General features: G+C 42.3%; 1 protein-coding gene across 4 annotated transcripts in view; it reads right to left on the minus strand.

Moving 5' to 3' along the window:
- Window positions 1-16,025, minus strand: part of FRMD4A (FERM domain containing 4A) — a 607,066-nt gene that overhangs the window by 333,194 nt on the left and 257,847 nt on the right. The window contains exon 1 of one of the 4 annotated variants that reach the window (XM_046013730.1): window positions 303-707. The exons of the other annotated variants lie outside the window; for them this stretch is intronic. Coding sequence (XP_045869686.1) covers window positions 303-368 — 66 coding nt within the window. The 5' untranslated portion in view covers window positions 369-707. Of the gene's footprint in view, window positions 1-302; window positions 708-16,025 lie in introns of those variants that run through there. 4 annotated transcript variants of the gene reach the window in all.

Genomic DNA, 16,025 nt, shown 5'->3' on the forward strand with positions numbered 1-16,025 from the left:
TTCTAAAGCTGCTTTCCTTCTTTGGGCAAGTGTGTTCCATTCATTCAGCCTCCCAGATATTGCTTGTTTTCAGAAGCCCTTTCCCTGCTTAGGTCATCTGTACAGACCATTCCCTGCCACTCAGGCATTTAGTGACTTTATGGTTTTGTCCCCCCAAGGCACAGAAGCACACGTCAAGCCACTGTGGGAGCACTGGACCGTTGTGGAATAGAATCCTAGTCGGGAACGGGGACAGAGCCATGAAGACTGCGGGGGTGCAGAGGGGGATCTGTTGTGCAGAATAAGGGAAAGCCTTTACTTACAAACACGTCCATGAGCAGATGCTCCAGCGTCACTTCGAAGTCTTCCAGTTTGGCAGCTAGCGTCATAGTGAACGCTCCGACGCACAAGGAGGTCCCCCTGACACCCACGCCCGCGAGCTCCTCAGCTCAGAGAACACGGCTGGTGTCAGACGGAGCCACAGGTGGGACTGGCGCCAGCGGGACGGGGACTAGAACATCACAGACGGCGCTGATAGAGCCCTGTAGCCAGAAACCTTCAAGGGTTAAAGGAGAAAACTAGGTTTTTCTAGCATGAGGGACCAGACCAGATGCAAAGTGATGTCACCAGGTAAAGAATCCAGCCACGGCCTGCTCTTTACAGCTCCCGGGTCTGAGGTGCTGTGCAAAACGCGGGAAACCCCAACTGTGGGCAAGGGAGAAAGCACCGGGGAGTGTGGGGCAGCCGGGAGAGAAAGGAAGAAGCCGTCTGACTCTGATATTTATAGGGCCACATGTTTTTGACTCTAGCCCATTTCTCAGTTCATTTCTGACCTTTCATAAATGGCCAAGCACACTGGGGTGTATTGTAGAGCGGGGGCAGTGGGTCCCACAGAAGTTGGCTGTGACCAATGCTAGGGCAATTCACACAGACACGCCATCAATAGTTCTTTGTCAAAAACCCATCAGACCTTGTTCTGTACACGATGACAGAAAAGCACATAGTCTTGTGAAAAACAAGGAAACGAAAGTCGTGGGGGTACTAAATTTTTCCTTGGAATATTATTAGATCCTTACACTCTCCCCCGTTCTCTGTCCTCCCCACCCCCTCCTCTGTGAGAGTAGATAAACATCAACGAAAAAATTAAATCTCTTGTGTCAACTCCTCAAAATTCTGCCAGTAAAGAATATCCACTATATCTTGCAAATGCCATTTTTCCTTTTTGGTCTTCAAAATTTGACATTTTTTTTCTTACCTAAAACATTGCAAAATTATGGTAACATAAAATTTACCATCTTCACTGCATTTTATGTGTCAAGGTCAGTAGTGTTGAGTACTTTCACGTTGTTGTAGGATGCATCTCTAATCTCATATTGCAAAACTGAAACCTGTACCCATTAAACAAAGTGCCAGCCCCCCTTCTTCCCAGCCCCTGGCACCCACCATTCCAGTTTCAGTCTCTATGGATTTGACTAGTCTCAGCACCTCACATAAGTGAAAATATACAGGTTTTTTTTGTTTTGTTTTGTTTTTTTTACCAAGTCCTTTTGTGTCTGGCTTATTTCACTATATTATCTACAAGGTTCATCTATGTTATAGCATATGTCAGAACTGCTTTCCCTTATAAGGCTGAAATCTTATATCCTAAGAAAGACCCCTGCTTTGGACAATTCTTCAGGCCTGCGAAAATCTCTCAGGAACACTTGTCCGTCAAGTTTTTAGTGGCCATTCCTGCTGTGACTTTCCTAACAAAAACAGCCTTGCTCTACAAGTAAGTGCTGTCCTGTTCCCTAAACAATTTCCAAGCTGAATGATCCATGAAAAGTCTGGTCTCCAACTCCAAACAGGGTGTGACCACTTAACAGTCAATATTGATGCCAAAGAAGAGGGAGCCCCATGTGAAGTTGAGGAAATATAAAAAGGCTCTATGATAAAACTTCTCCCCTTCTTATCAGAGCTCTTAAAAGTGGGAACAGCTGAAACTCTCCAATTTAGTATCTTTCCATGAATTTTTATTTTCCCAAAGGAGATATAGACCCACTTAATTCAGCATTTAACATTTAAACAAAGAAACCATAAAGGACAAAGAAAAATTGATAAAAAGCATCATATTATTTCTAAAGCAGATTTGGAGTCTGTCAGAGTAGTTTAGCTTGACAGTTGGTCATAAATTGTACATAAATGTTCTTTGAGTTATGGTTTTGATTCTGTTTTGGGGCCTCTTGTAGAGGAATGAGAGTGACTTCATGACAAGCATTTCTGTTTAGGCAAAGGCACCAGGGAGGGGGCAGCTGTGCTGTGATGAATAGCTCCAATAGCCAAGAATATACAGAAAATATATTTCCTGGATGGGTGAACTCATACTCACAGCAGTTCCCATCAGCAAATGCATTTGCCATGTCTGCAGCGGGTGCAATGACCAGAGAAAACAATGCCAGCAACAAAGACCCAGTACAAGCCAACTTCTTGCCATGCAGTTGCCATGTTTTGTTAAAACTATGGCTTTCCAGCAGAGACTCAAAAATCCAGGTGCCTTCTCTCACCAGGAAAGAGAGCGTTGGGTGAAAAATCGGCCACATAATCAGGAAGATTATTGGGGAAGACAGGTGTGTCCATAGATACAGTTTGGTTCTGGCCTCTTGGCTATCTCAGGAGAGCTTTCAAAATCAGGTTTTGAAATGCACTCTCTTTATGAATTAAATTTGGATGAAGTATTTCGAATGTCTGGAATTTTGTAAAAAGGATACTTGTTTCTTTCGTTAATTTTCTTCCTGAGATGGACAAGGCATGAACCAATGGAGAACAGTGAATATTTTTCCTTTAAGGCCGGCAGTCTCCCAGCCCCAGCAATGAGTTTACATGGTCTTAAGCAGCAGACAATGGCTTCTCTAGAATATGAACAGCAAACTTCATGGACTAGAAACTGCATAATTTGAGCCATGGAAGTGGTTAGTATTCTGGAACTAGGGCTCTGAGGAGGATGTGTTGAGAATATCCCACTTTTAGGAACAAAATGACTTTAACAGTTTCCAAAGGGGAGAAATTGACCAAAAGGGAGTCAGCATGAAGAGAAGATGAAAACTGGTAGTAGTTTTTGGATGTCATCCATAAGAGACATTTTTTATGAATTCCAAAGTTAGTGGATGAAACGAGGCATGTGGAGTAAGTGGGTACCCTTGAGGCAGCAGGACCCTACCAGCCTTAAGGCAGGGAAACTGTTGATACAGGACTATAAGGCAAGTTCACTGGCATCAGTGCTTATGAGAAGCTGGTGAAGGATGGCTTTGGGAAATTGAAGTGGAACTTTTTTTAAGTAACTCTGTTCTGTCTAATGAATATATATTTTTGCTAATGACAGAGTTTTCGTTTTCTTAATGCTAATGTCAACTCTGAACAATTATTTGCTCATTCATTTATGCATCCTTTCTACAAAAACGTACTCAGCACCTGGCACAGAGGGTGGGATAATGGGTGGCTGGTGCTGCTAAGATGAAGGCACAGCTCTTTCTTCAAGACTTTACAGTCTTGAGAAGACATGGCAAGATGTGCTGGTACTATTCTATACTACCCTTTTTTGAGGTTATAAAAAAAGGGTATATCTCCCTGTCAAGGCCACTTTCTCTGGGACGTGGGGGGTTAGGGAGGGCTCACTGATAAAGGGGGAAGGAAGAACGTCACCCCCACCCTATGGGAAAGACATGAGCAAGAATAAGTGAGATGCAGAGTCCACCCCCTGATGGATTTACAGCAATTAAGTGCAGAGGTATGGCAGGGGGCGGTGATGGAGGCTAGAGGTCTGAGCCCCAAAGACCGTTTGAGAAGGTGGCAACCAAGGTCTCAAGATTCACAACACAGGATCCTGATACCATCTCAAAGACATGCCTTTGATAGTGTAAGTCTCATTTGAGAAAAAAACAACACACACACACACACACACACACACACACTCTTTAACCATCGATCAAAGCTTCTGGGTCACCCGAGAAGGATCTGACACGCACCACCCTGCCCGCACGGTGGTGAATATGAGTCAGCAACACACCTGATACAGGAGACAAATGCTAGAATTTGTTCTGCAACTTGAATAATAACATTTGTGTGTATGGTTTTTAAATCTCAAGTCTCTTCCTGTTTAAATCTTGGGTGACCATTTTCTTCTTCCTTGTCTATGAAAAACTCCCTCTAGGAAGTTCAACATTTTGGTGATAGAACTCAATAAAAGGGAAATCTGTGGAAGGTGGGGATTTGGCTGAATTCCCTGTACAGCCAGGTAGACAGTCTCCCTCAATTTCTCCAGGGGAGCTGTGGGCAAACCATCCTTCTAGAGAGTACTGTGTTTTCTGCAGCCCTGAAAATGAACTGTCTACTTCAAAAGCATGAGTCTTGATGGAGGTAAGGTCCGTGGCTCAACTAGATCATAGTCCAATTCATATCAAACAATTTCTATTAAGTACAATGATGAGCAAACCCAAGGCAGTAGGCAATTGAATAGGCAAAAATGTTTTCCTGGAAAAGTCTTAGAGCAGTGGTTTTTCTATTTATTTATTTAAAGACCATTTATTTAAAGATCAGGTACAAAGCAATGGATCAGACCACCATCAGGTCAATCAAAATTGGTCACTGAGATAACCTAGTAACCATTTTAATGCCTCAACTGGTGAATCTAAGCAGAAATTTGAACCAATGATCATATAATTACTGAGATTTTTTTAAAGGCAAAATCACTGACTCTTATTTTGATCACTCACTTATGTCCCACGAACCCAGTTTATAATATAAAACAACCCCAACAATATGTGTAAAAGCAACTAACATTAATGTCCTATTGATGACCTTGCCTGTCAAGCTTCTGTCTCACCTTAAAACCAGAAAGGGAAGGTTTTTAAAGAAATCATTCTTGTTTAAGTAAACCAGACTCTTCTGCTTGCCCTAACAGACAGTTGCCTGTCTGGGGCTAGTTATAAAGGTTCTCCTGTCTGCTCTGGCTGTCTCTCAGACGACAGACATGGGAATTTAAAGGTTTGTTTCTATAGGGCCCCCGGCTGGCTGGCACAGCAGTGAGTCAGGGCTGGGGTATCAGCAGACCATGCTCTCTGTGTCTGCCCATCCTTCCCGTGTTGGTGTCAGATGGCTAACACAACCAACCTTGTCTTCGCTGCTCACAATGCATTTTCAATTTTGACAGCCTCTCTGACAAGTACAAAGGCTCTATTCCTCTATATCTGTCCCCCACTCCACTCCCCCTATCTCTCCCACCCGCATCCCCCGCCTAGTCACAAGGAAGAATTTCAAGACTTTCAAAGCCAACAGGCGGTGAAATTCGTGTCAGTCACATGCAGTAATGCCCTGGGCTCATGATGGAGAGAAACACATAATAACTCGCCTGATCTCTCATTCTTGCCACCTGTCACATGGTCTACCACTTGGAGTAAAGGAGGCTTATGGGGGTTCTGAAATCAGCACCAATGTGGCATGGTGGAGATATGCCAAGAACAATCACCTCAGCTCTACCACCTATGTTTTCCAGACACCTCGCTTTCCAGAGTTCAAATGCAGGTTTTGGAAACAGACCCTTACCACATTCTCCCAATTTTTTTACGGATGTTTTTGATGACTTTTTTCTCATCTATAAAAGTTGCATGGGATTTAAAAGATTTCCATGCCTTCCAGGTTTGTTTTGAGAATGCACATGATAAAGGTAAAGTGCTTAGAACTAGTCTGAAATAAGAAGATATGCAATAGGAACTACATGATGGTTGCTAGTTGCTGGGGACCGAACATGTAGGTACCCCATGAAACTCACAGGCAGAAAACCTAATGCCCAGTGTGAGGGTATTTTGCGGTGAGGATGCAGGGAGGTGATTAGGTCATGAAGGGGGTAGCCCTCATGAAAGGAATTAGTGTCCTTATAAAAGAGGGCCCAGAGAGCTCCCTCATCCTTTCCAACTGCCATGTGAGGTCACAGCTAAAAGACGGTTGTCTACAAATCAAGAAGTGATAGGACTATAAAGCAGGAAGTAGGACCTCACCAGACACTGAATGGGACAGCGCTTGATCTTGAACTTCCCAGCCTCCAGAACTATAAAAAGTAAGTTTCTGTTACTTGTAAGCCACCAGTCTATTGTATATTGTTATAATACCCTGAACAGACTGAGACACTACTGTTACATATGTTCCTCTGTGGGGACCTATGAGTGACAAGTTGGCTCAGTTATATCATTGCCCAAATGAGTGAGTCTGCTGGTGGTAAGAGAACAACCATCCATTTTGAGTAACTCTGACTTAGATTGGGTCTTCTCTCCCCAAAAGCCTTCCTCATGTTGCTTTAGAATGATCAATGACTCTTAATCCTTTCAGAGACAATGGCCTTTTGTTATAATGAATCTTTCATAATGTCCCTTACTGTCCTCAAGTGAAATCATGGATAATGTAACCTGCCTACACATATTATTTAAAAAATATCAACACAACTCTGCTATGTAAAGATGCAATAAAATAATCTATAATGAAATAACACATACGAGTAGACACAGAAGTCTTTGTACAATGCAACTACACAGAAAACATGGTGAATTGATCACTTAATCGCTGTCAACACAACCGGTCCAAACACAAACTGACATCAGCCTGCTCCCCATGATATCAGTGTGGTGGTCTGCCTCCTTCTCTTTTGTTGTTTGGGGACAGCCTCTCTGGGCTTGACCAGTGGTAACAGGAAAGAGAAGGATCTGAACAGAAGGAAATATGGCTGTGTATGTTTGGGCAGAAGAGAATGGTGTTTGGCATATCCTAACCAGTCTTAGCAACATAGTAGCCTATTGCTCCAGACCAACTCAAGTGTGATTTGAGAGGCTGTAATGATTACCAGACAGGCCTGGAATGGAGCTGAATATCTCCACATCTCCGGTATATTCTTGAGATACTATGTCCTTGAATAGCAAGAGGCATCTAGTGTAACTTCAATATTTTTCCATTTGGACCCTACGGTCCTCCACTAAGGATAGGCCAGGAAGCTATGGCACTTGATCTTGACTTTCCATTTTCACTTTCCCAGGGGCTCATCAAAATGCCTGCATTGTATCTTGCATGCCCTGGCCTTACTCCTCAAGCTGTAGAGGAGACAGCTGGGCAAGTGAGTTGGCTGTGGCAGGCTGGCATCACATGAGTGAGACTCTTTAAGAGCTCACAGGTGATCAGAATCCTGAGACACGAGATCCTAACTGTTGCTTCATCCTTCCTTTGGCACAGCCCTGTGTTTTCCACTCCAGAACCTGGAAGGGCATTCTGGGTATAGCTGGCCAAAGACGTGCAGGGGGAAGATGACTCTTAAATTTACCCTTGTTTGATTGATCTAATCCCATCACTGAGAAAATGAAGCTTCCACAAAACAACAAAATAAATATTTTTGTTAGAAATACTCTGAAGGTATGGATCTCAGGCTTTGGGTGGCCTCTACCCACACCTCACAGCCCTAATCAATGAGAAAAACCTAAGCTTCAGCTGCAATTGACAACCCCTGGTCAAGGTTAGCTAGAGCATGAACCCGGATGAAAGAAGGACTTGAAATGATGTGAATGTATCTCGTCACGGCAGTACTGCTCCAGAGATGGGCCTTAACGTCTTCCTCGGGAGGCCTCACTGCATCATAGGTTCTCTGACATTTCCACAATAACTACAGTTCCTGGGGTGATTTCATAGCAGGGAGATGAGCCTGTAAGGCAGGTGCACACAGGAGCTCTTCACTGATCCTCTTCAGTCGTAAAATGGAGTCCAAAACATTCAGGTGTCTTAGAGTTCTGCTGCTCTCTGAATCTGTGCACTGATCAGAGTAGAATGCATCTTTTCCAAAATATGGTAAGATAAAAAAATGCACTAGTCACATCAAGAAAACAGGGCACTGAAGGGTGAAACTTTAGTAATAATGCTGTATTGAGTATATTATGAATTATGATACACAAATATGGAAGTTTTACTTGCTTTACCCCACATTATTAGGGCTTTCTCCATAATTAGTATTGCTTCTCTCACTTTTAACATAAAGACCTTTGGCTTAAGATGGAGAGTGAATGACCCAAGAATTTATTCCATGGGATTGCTTCACAAATAGCCAGGATTTGCTGTAAGTTGCTTTCTACATGGTTACCAGTGGGCTTGCTGGTTGGAACTGGAAGTTCCAGGCACAGGGAGGACAGCGCAGTGCATATTCTTCCCCATACTGGAAGGCTGTCCCAGGACAGCTGAGGCAGGAGTGACGCTGGCATCCCCAGTCTGACTTGAGGATCTGAGCCTCTTTGGCTCAGGTTCTTTGTGGGTCCAGTTCCAGGCAGAGATTAGACAAAGGTTTCTAGAGGTTGGGATTACAGTACAGTACCGTGTGCACATCAAGTTAAATACTAGGGGACCAAGCTGGGATTGCCAATATGCGAAGCTGAGGCATTAAAAAAACCTGAAGTAACAAGAACAAGCCAATTATCATCTGCCATCACCATGATTTTATTTAAGAAAAGACATTTCAACACAGCAAAAATGAAGGAGATATCATCTTAAATTTTAAAGTGGAAGGAAGTCTACTGGATGGCCAAGTCTGTCTGCTGTCTGTGTGCATTTTCTGCCATGTTCTAAGAACTTTATTTTAGTCCTGTGTGGGTCAGGGACTGGGGCTGGAACCAGAGATGGGAGGATCTTCAGCTGCGATTCAGCTCTGACGCCTGTGGCTTCATCTCCAGTTTTTAGTACATCCTCATTGCTACCTAAACAGACCAAAGACACGCAGGAGCGAACTGATGGGCAAATCACTGGAGACAGACCCATGTGATTTAACCTCTCACCAGCTCTCTTCGCACTGAGAACAACCTCAGCAAGGCAGAAGGGAAAGCCTATATAAACACTGCCTTCACCCTGAGAAGCGTGGAATAGGGACGAAGCCAGACCAAGGGAGAGTGGAGTGATGCTTATTTCATTTCTCGATCCAAACACGTCCTTGCAGGCTTGTTCTGGAACCAGCAGCGCGCTCTGGGAGCTACACGCCTCACCATGATGAAGATTCTTCTCTAAGCAAGAGCCTGGGAGGGAGCAACCTGATTTCTGTCCACAAGACGGGAGGCCCTCTTTTTTGAAACTTGTTTTGTTGATGGTTTAGAATAGGTAGTATATGCAGATGATATAAAATTAAAAATTAATAAGAGAATACAGATAAAAAGTTAGTCTCTTTTACACCTCTGAGTTATAGCCACCCAGTTCCCCTTAGAAACAACCACCTTTACTATTTCCGGAGATGTTCTAATCAGATTCAGGCATAAAATATTACCATTTGTGTATGCTATACGTATATGTAATATGTATGTTATAATCATTTACAACTGTAAATAGTATTTCATCGTCTGGAAATTTTCATTTAACCTATCCCCTATTAATGGGTATTTGCACGGTTGCTAAGGCAACATGAAAATGCATTTTGCCCAGGTGCCAAAATATTTTTAAGGTAGAATTCTAGAAGGGGAATTGCTGGCTCAAAGGTCATGTGCATTTAAAAAAAATTACATTGTAAATTTTACTCTCTGTAGAGCTTGTGCCAATTTATACTCCCACAAAACAGAGAGTGCCTGATTCCTGACACCCTCAGCCACAGGGTATGATAGCTAGCTTTTGAATCTTGGGCGATGTGATGTGAAAAACAGCACCACATTTTACTTGACTTTAAAATCTTCTTTAATAAGTGAAAATATTCTTCACATAAATTCCCTAATACTAATTCCCTTTTGTAAACCAAGGCATCACTGATCCAAATGGGTCCAGCTGTGTCTCATAAACATTCCAATGATGGGCATACACTAATGATTAGCAGCAAGATGTTAGACCCATCTACCCACGAAGTCCACATTTAAAGGCAATTTAAGAGAATCTTTATTAATGGTTCCCTTATGCATCTCTGTATTACATACCCCCAAACACACCTGTTAGGATGAATGAAAATTAAAACCACACTGAGCAAGAACAAAGGGTAATTCATCCAAATAGTCTCCTTTGTAGAATTTCCCTTCGGCCTTGAGAAGAGATATCAAAGCAATGAAAAGATTTACTCTTGAGAGACTTTGGACCATGACACGTGATGAGATGTGGACTGGAAGAAATTGATAACATTTGTCAGCTACTCAGTTGCGAATCTCCCACACTCTGAAGCTAATCTCATGGAGGATCAGCAGTGTAGGTGGTGAAGATCCCAACATTTCCACTGTGTGCCCAGATACATGAGCATGAACACCTCTAAGTGTGGTTGCAGGTTCCCTGTGGCTTTGCTAAGCAGACCTGCTACCCATTACTTTTATTGGCAAGGATGATCCTACTGTCTCACTAATTCTCCAGGTCATGAGCTGTGCTTGGAAAAATGATCATAAACGTTGACCTTCAGGATACCAATTCTTGGGCATTTTTGAAAGGGACAGTGTAGACGCCATGGGTTTCTTGGATGTGTAAGAAATCATTACAGAACAGCAGCCAACACGCTAAATAATTTAATTCATTAACTTAATTTTAACATATTAAATACTTATCGAGCTTGTTTTCTATCAAATTTGCATTGAGGCTGTAGTGATTTTGTCATACACTGCCAACCCTAAGCTATGAATTCTGTGACTGGAAATGGTTAGACTCATGAATTGTTAGACTATTTTATAGAACATGACCTGTACTTAGACCATTTACATCTACTGTTGTTTAATAATATCCTTTTTGCTCACAAAGGGGTAGATATTGTATAGACTACTGGTGGAGCAGGTATTTCACATCTAAGGATTTGCATTTCTAATTTCTAAGTAAGATGTAAGAGCTAGATTGCTTGCTCCCTTGCTCATCTTTCATCTATTATCTACCTACCCACCTATCACCTATCTAATCTTTGGTCTGTACCGGGCACTATTTTAAGTGGCTTATAAATACAAACTTATTTAATTCTCACAGTAGCCCAATTAAGTGGTTATCCCATTCTATCCCATTTCACAGATGGAGAAGCTCAGGAACAGAAAGGTTAAGTCACGTGGTCACAGTCACACAGCCAGTTCAATGGTGCCATCTGAACACAAGCTCAAGTCTCCTGGCCCTGGAATCTGATACAATGATACACTGGCCCTGTGTGTGAACGACATTCTAGTTTTGTGAGCAATCACTTGTCCCCTGTCTCTGAGAGAAAATCATTCTTCTGTTGAATGAAACACAGAGAGCTCTCGTGAGGAAGCAGAGCTGGTTAAAAAGTGTGTGTGGGGGGTGGGGGTGACTGGAAAGTATCTGGTATCCATTTATAAGATACTCTTAATAGCATCTCCATTGTGTCATGGAGAGAGTCAATAATGGTACCAAAGGAATTTAGTTGAAGTGAATGTTGGAGCAAAGAACATACAGTGATGTAATTCTTGAAGTTGTGGGGAGGAGTATAATGTTCATCTGGGACTGGAGATGAGGGAACAGGCCCTCGGGGCCTTGACCTCAGTTGGCCTGGCTGCCTAAGGCCAGTGTGAAACTAGTGGCCCGAGTCCAGATGTTCTATCTATTATCTATCTCCTGTGCTCTTGCTTCCACCCCTGGTTAAGAGGACTGTGGACTGCTCAGACAAAACAGATTAATTCAGGCGTCTCCTTTTTGCTCTCTGAAAATACGTTCTTCACAGGCATTGAGGTGAGCAGGAGATGGGATACAGCAGTTCTGTCTTCCTCGTGCAGGTGTTTCCTTTAACGAGGTGTTGATGGGAAGGTGGTGGAGACAGAAATGCATGGAGTGTGAGAAGAGGGAATGGCAAGATGTCTCACCAACAAGCCTATATAATTACACTTCTCTGGGCTTAGAAGAAGCAGGCACCAGGCCTTCAGAGTGGAATAACTGTTTTTGCTTCCTCTTAATTAAAGGAATTACATGACTCCCTTGCGAGAAAGCAAAATGACTTATCATAATTAAGCTTTTAAAACAGCAACTTGCAGTACTTTGAAAAAGTCATGGAGTATATGGAGTTACACTTGATTCCTTTTTTTATTTTGTTTTGTTTTGTTTTGATGCTGAAATTGGGCAATTAGAACACTTCTTCTTTCTCCAAATGGAACAGAGCTCTTTCTGTCCTTCCAGTTTTTCAGAGCTGCTTCTTAAGGAAGCCTAACAGCTTCCTTCTGATGTTTTCAAAAAGCCTTTCTTACGACGTTCTTCAAAAAGCCTTGCTTTGCTGTAGCATTCCCCAAATTTCAACACTTTATTTACAGATTAATTTTCCATCCTAAAATTCCAACTAACTGGAAGTTCTTTTGTCTGTTTACCCATTAGTTTTCTGCACCTAAAGGGAAACACATCACCATCTTCCTACCTTAGCTATTTTGTTAAACAAGACTTAAAATTAGGAACATTTGTAAATAAGTCCCAAATCTAGATATATACCCAAAATAAATGTGTCTATATGAGCACTTAAAGATATGTCAGGGATTTTCAGAGCAGTATTATTCATAAGTGCTCCAAAATGAAAATAATTCAAATGCCCATTAGAAGTAGAAGAGAAAAATATATAGTATATTCATATTGAGTCATCATGTAACAGGATAAAATATATCAATAAAGCTAAATGAACCTCTGCTACATTCAAGAACATGGGTAAATCTTATGAATATAGTTTTGAGTGGTGGAAGCTAGACACAAAAGTATACATATATTGTGTTTATACTTACATGAAGTTCAAAAACACTGAAAATCTTGAAGATTTTCAAAATAGGACAAGACTTAGAAAACTTTTTTTAAAAGGACACTTTTACTTGCAACATGTTACCATGTCATCTGTCTGCACTTTGAAAAGAATGTTTTCTTAATCAAAAAATTTGAACGTATAATACTGAAGTTGCTGAGGACTGAATGCAAATCTCTTTCTGACAGATTTTCTTTTTAATGGGTCATTTCCACCATATATTCTATGTTATTTTGTGAAGAAATTCTTAGATTTATTGTGCTATGTGGATACAAAGGTAATACTCAAAGGAATTGTCTGAGAATATACATTTATGTTTTAGCAGAGGATTAAATCACAAGCTTCAGCCATAAAACTATTTTTTCCCTTCTCTTTTGCACCTCACATCTTGCCAACTGGTCTCCTAAATTCTCCCACTGCCTTTTTCACCCCCCCCTTCTTCTCCTCTGATGTGCAATTAAGCTCTTCTCCCCAGTCCTATCTTCTGCCTTCCCCCTGCATCCCCTTGCTATCTGGAACTTTATCCACTCTGATGATAATTTCTCTACCTCCTTCGGCTGCATTATTCCTAATCCCCATTACCTGTCCTAACCCCTGTCCAGCACTCTGGCCTCAAATGCCCCACTGTCTCAGCCACACACAGCTACGTCTTTTGCCAAGATTACACAATAAAACATAAAATCAAACTAATTCTCACTAAACAAGCTGTGGTTTTCTACTTGGTGATCCACGTTGATGACACCACCACTCACTCAGGTGCCTGACCCCCACCTTGGGTTACCTTTAACTCCCCTTCTCCCCATTTCCAACTAGTCACCCGAGGACACCAACTCTGCCTTTTACATTCTGTCTAATCTCTGTCCCCAGGGTTGGTACCATCTTGGAGATTCATTGTTTTATTGGCTGCTTTGGATTCCTCATTGATCTCTCTGTCGCAAGGCTCTCCCCATACTAATTCTTCCTACATTTGGCTACTTAACTGGGTTGAATAGTGTCCACCCTCAAATTCATGTCCACCAGGAACCCGTGGATGTGAAAACATTCGGAAACAGAGTCATTGCGGACATTAGTCAAGATGAGACCAAGTGGTATTAGAGCAAGCCCTAAATTCACTGGTGTCCTTATTAGAAGAGGCAAATGGCTAACAGACACATGAAAAAATGTTCATCATCATTAGCCATCAGGGAAATTCAAATCAAAACCACATTGAGATACTACCTTACACCAGTTAGAATGGCCAAAATTAACAAGACAGTAAACAACAAATGTTGGAGAGGATGTGGAGAAAGGGGAACCCTCTTACACTGTTGGTGGGAATGCAAGTTGGTGCAGCCACTTTGGAAAACTGTGTGGAAATCCCTCAAAAAATTAAAAAATGGAGCTATCCTATCACCCTGCAATTGTACTACTAGGTACAGGTACTTACCCCAAAGATACAGATGTAGGGAAAGGAAGGGGAACATACACCCCAATATTCATAGCAGCAATGTCCACAATAGCCATGCTGTGGAAGGAGCGAAGATGCCCTCCACCAGATAGATGGATAAAGAAGATATGGTTCAGGGGTGCCTGGGTGGCTCAATGGGTTGAGCCTCTGCCTCTGGCTCGGGTCATGATCCCAGGGTCCTGGGATTGAGCCCCACATCAGGCTCTCTGCTCTGAGAGCTTGCTGCCCCCCCCCCCACCTGCTACTCTGCCTACTTGTGATCTCTCTCTCTCTGATAAATACAATCTTAAAAAAAAAAAGAAGATATGGCTCATATATACTATGAAATAGGCACAAGAAAGGATGAATACCCACCATTTGCATCGACATGGAGGGGATTATGTTAAGTGAAGTAAGTCAAGCAGAGAAAGACAATTATCGTATGGTTTCACTCATATGTGGAATATAAACAATAGCACGGAGGACCATAGGGGAAGAAAGGGAAGTCTGAAGGGGAGAAATCAGAGGGGGAGATGAACCATGAGAGATTGTGGACCCTAGGAAACAAACTGAGGACTTCAGAAGGGAGGAGCATGGGGGGAGGGAGTAATAGGGTGATGGGCATTAAGGAGGGCACATGATGTGATGAGCACTGGTGTTATACATAACCAATGAATCATTGAATGCTTCGTCAAAAATTAATCATGTACTATATAGTAGCTAACTGAACAATAAAAAAAAAGAAGAAAGAAAGAAAGTATGGAGCATTGCACCTTTGCATAGCACCATATCCATCAGACCAGATAACTTCGTCTTCATCCATCATTTGATATGGTCAAAGTAAAATTGTTATAACAAAAAAAAAAAAAGAAGAAGAAGAAGAGACAAATTTGACAGGGAGACATTGTCACACAGAGAACACCATGCAAAGGCAGAGACAGAGATGGGAGTGGAGTCTACAAGCCAGGGAATGCCAAAGATTGCCTGCAAGCAGGAGAAGCTGTAAGACAGCCACACATTGAGTTCTCCCCGAGAGCCTTCAGAGGGAGCGCGGCCTTGTTGACGCCTTGGTTCCACACCTCCAGCCTCCATAATTATGAGAGAATAAACTTGTATTGCTTTAAGCCAGCCACTTACATACTTTGTTCTGGCAGTCCTCATAAAGTAATAAAGCCGCCACCCTTGTCTTCACAAAACACTGCTTTTTCACCGCAATACTTCTCTCTTCCAGAACTTTCAATGCCTCCCTCTTGTCTAATAGCTTAATTTCAGTGATGCCTTTACCGGTCAGGCGGCGAGCTCTGTTCCTGCTGTTACAACCTTATGGGAGTTCTGCTACAGCCTTACAAAGCCGCACGCTTTGTCCCTTCCTAGCATCCACCTGCCTTTTCCACTCCATGTGCGCAAAGTCTGAGGGGATTTCTCCCCTTGACATCTTCCTGCTGAAATTGTGCTACTTTTTCAAGGTGTTCAAAGGCCAGTGCCTTCGTAAAGTATTCCTCAGTTCAGCGGTGCATGTGTATTCCCTCTTTTAACACCCACAGTCAGCGCCACTGTTATATACTAAACACGTTTTACCATGTCTTAGGGTGATTTCTACATTTTAAACAAATTTACTAAGAGATGTTTATGGCAGAAGTATAAAGAAATGCTATTTTAGTAAGTTGGATCACTGAAACATACTTTCAAGTTTACTAATCAAATGCTGTAGCCCTTTAGACCTTCTGGGTCACCAGCATTGATGTATCCTGGCAGACGCACAAATTATGACTCACTTTCCTCAATGCATGTGCTGAAATAATTACAATATTTGCATAAGACACAACCGAACTTTACAATCTCTACTGCTCTACAGTGACTGCAGTGATTGGAGCTGGGACGCTTTCTTCTGCATGAAACCCCGGGATGGAA

This window comes from Meles meles, chromosome 7 (genome assembly GCF_922984935.1).
Source record: "Meles meles chromosome 7, mMelMel3.1 paternal haplotype, whole genome shotgun sequence".
NCBI lineage: Eukaryota > Metazoa > Chordata > Mammalia > Carnivora > Mustelidae > Meles > Meles meles.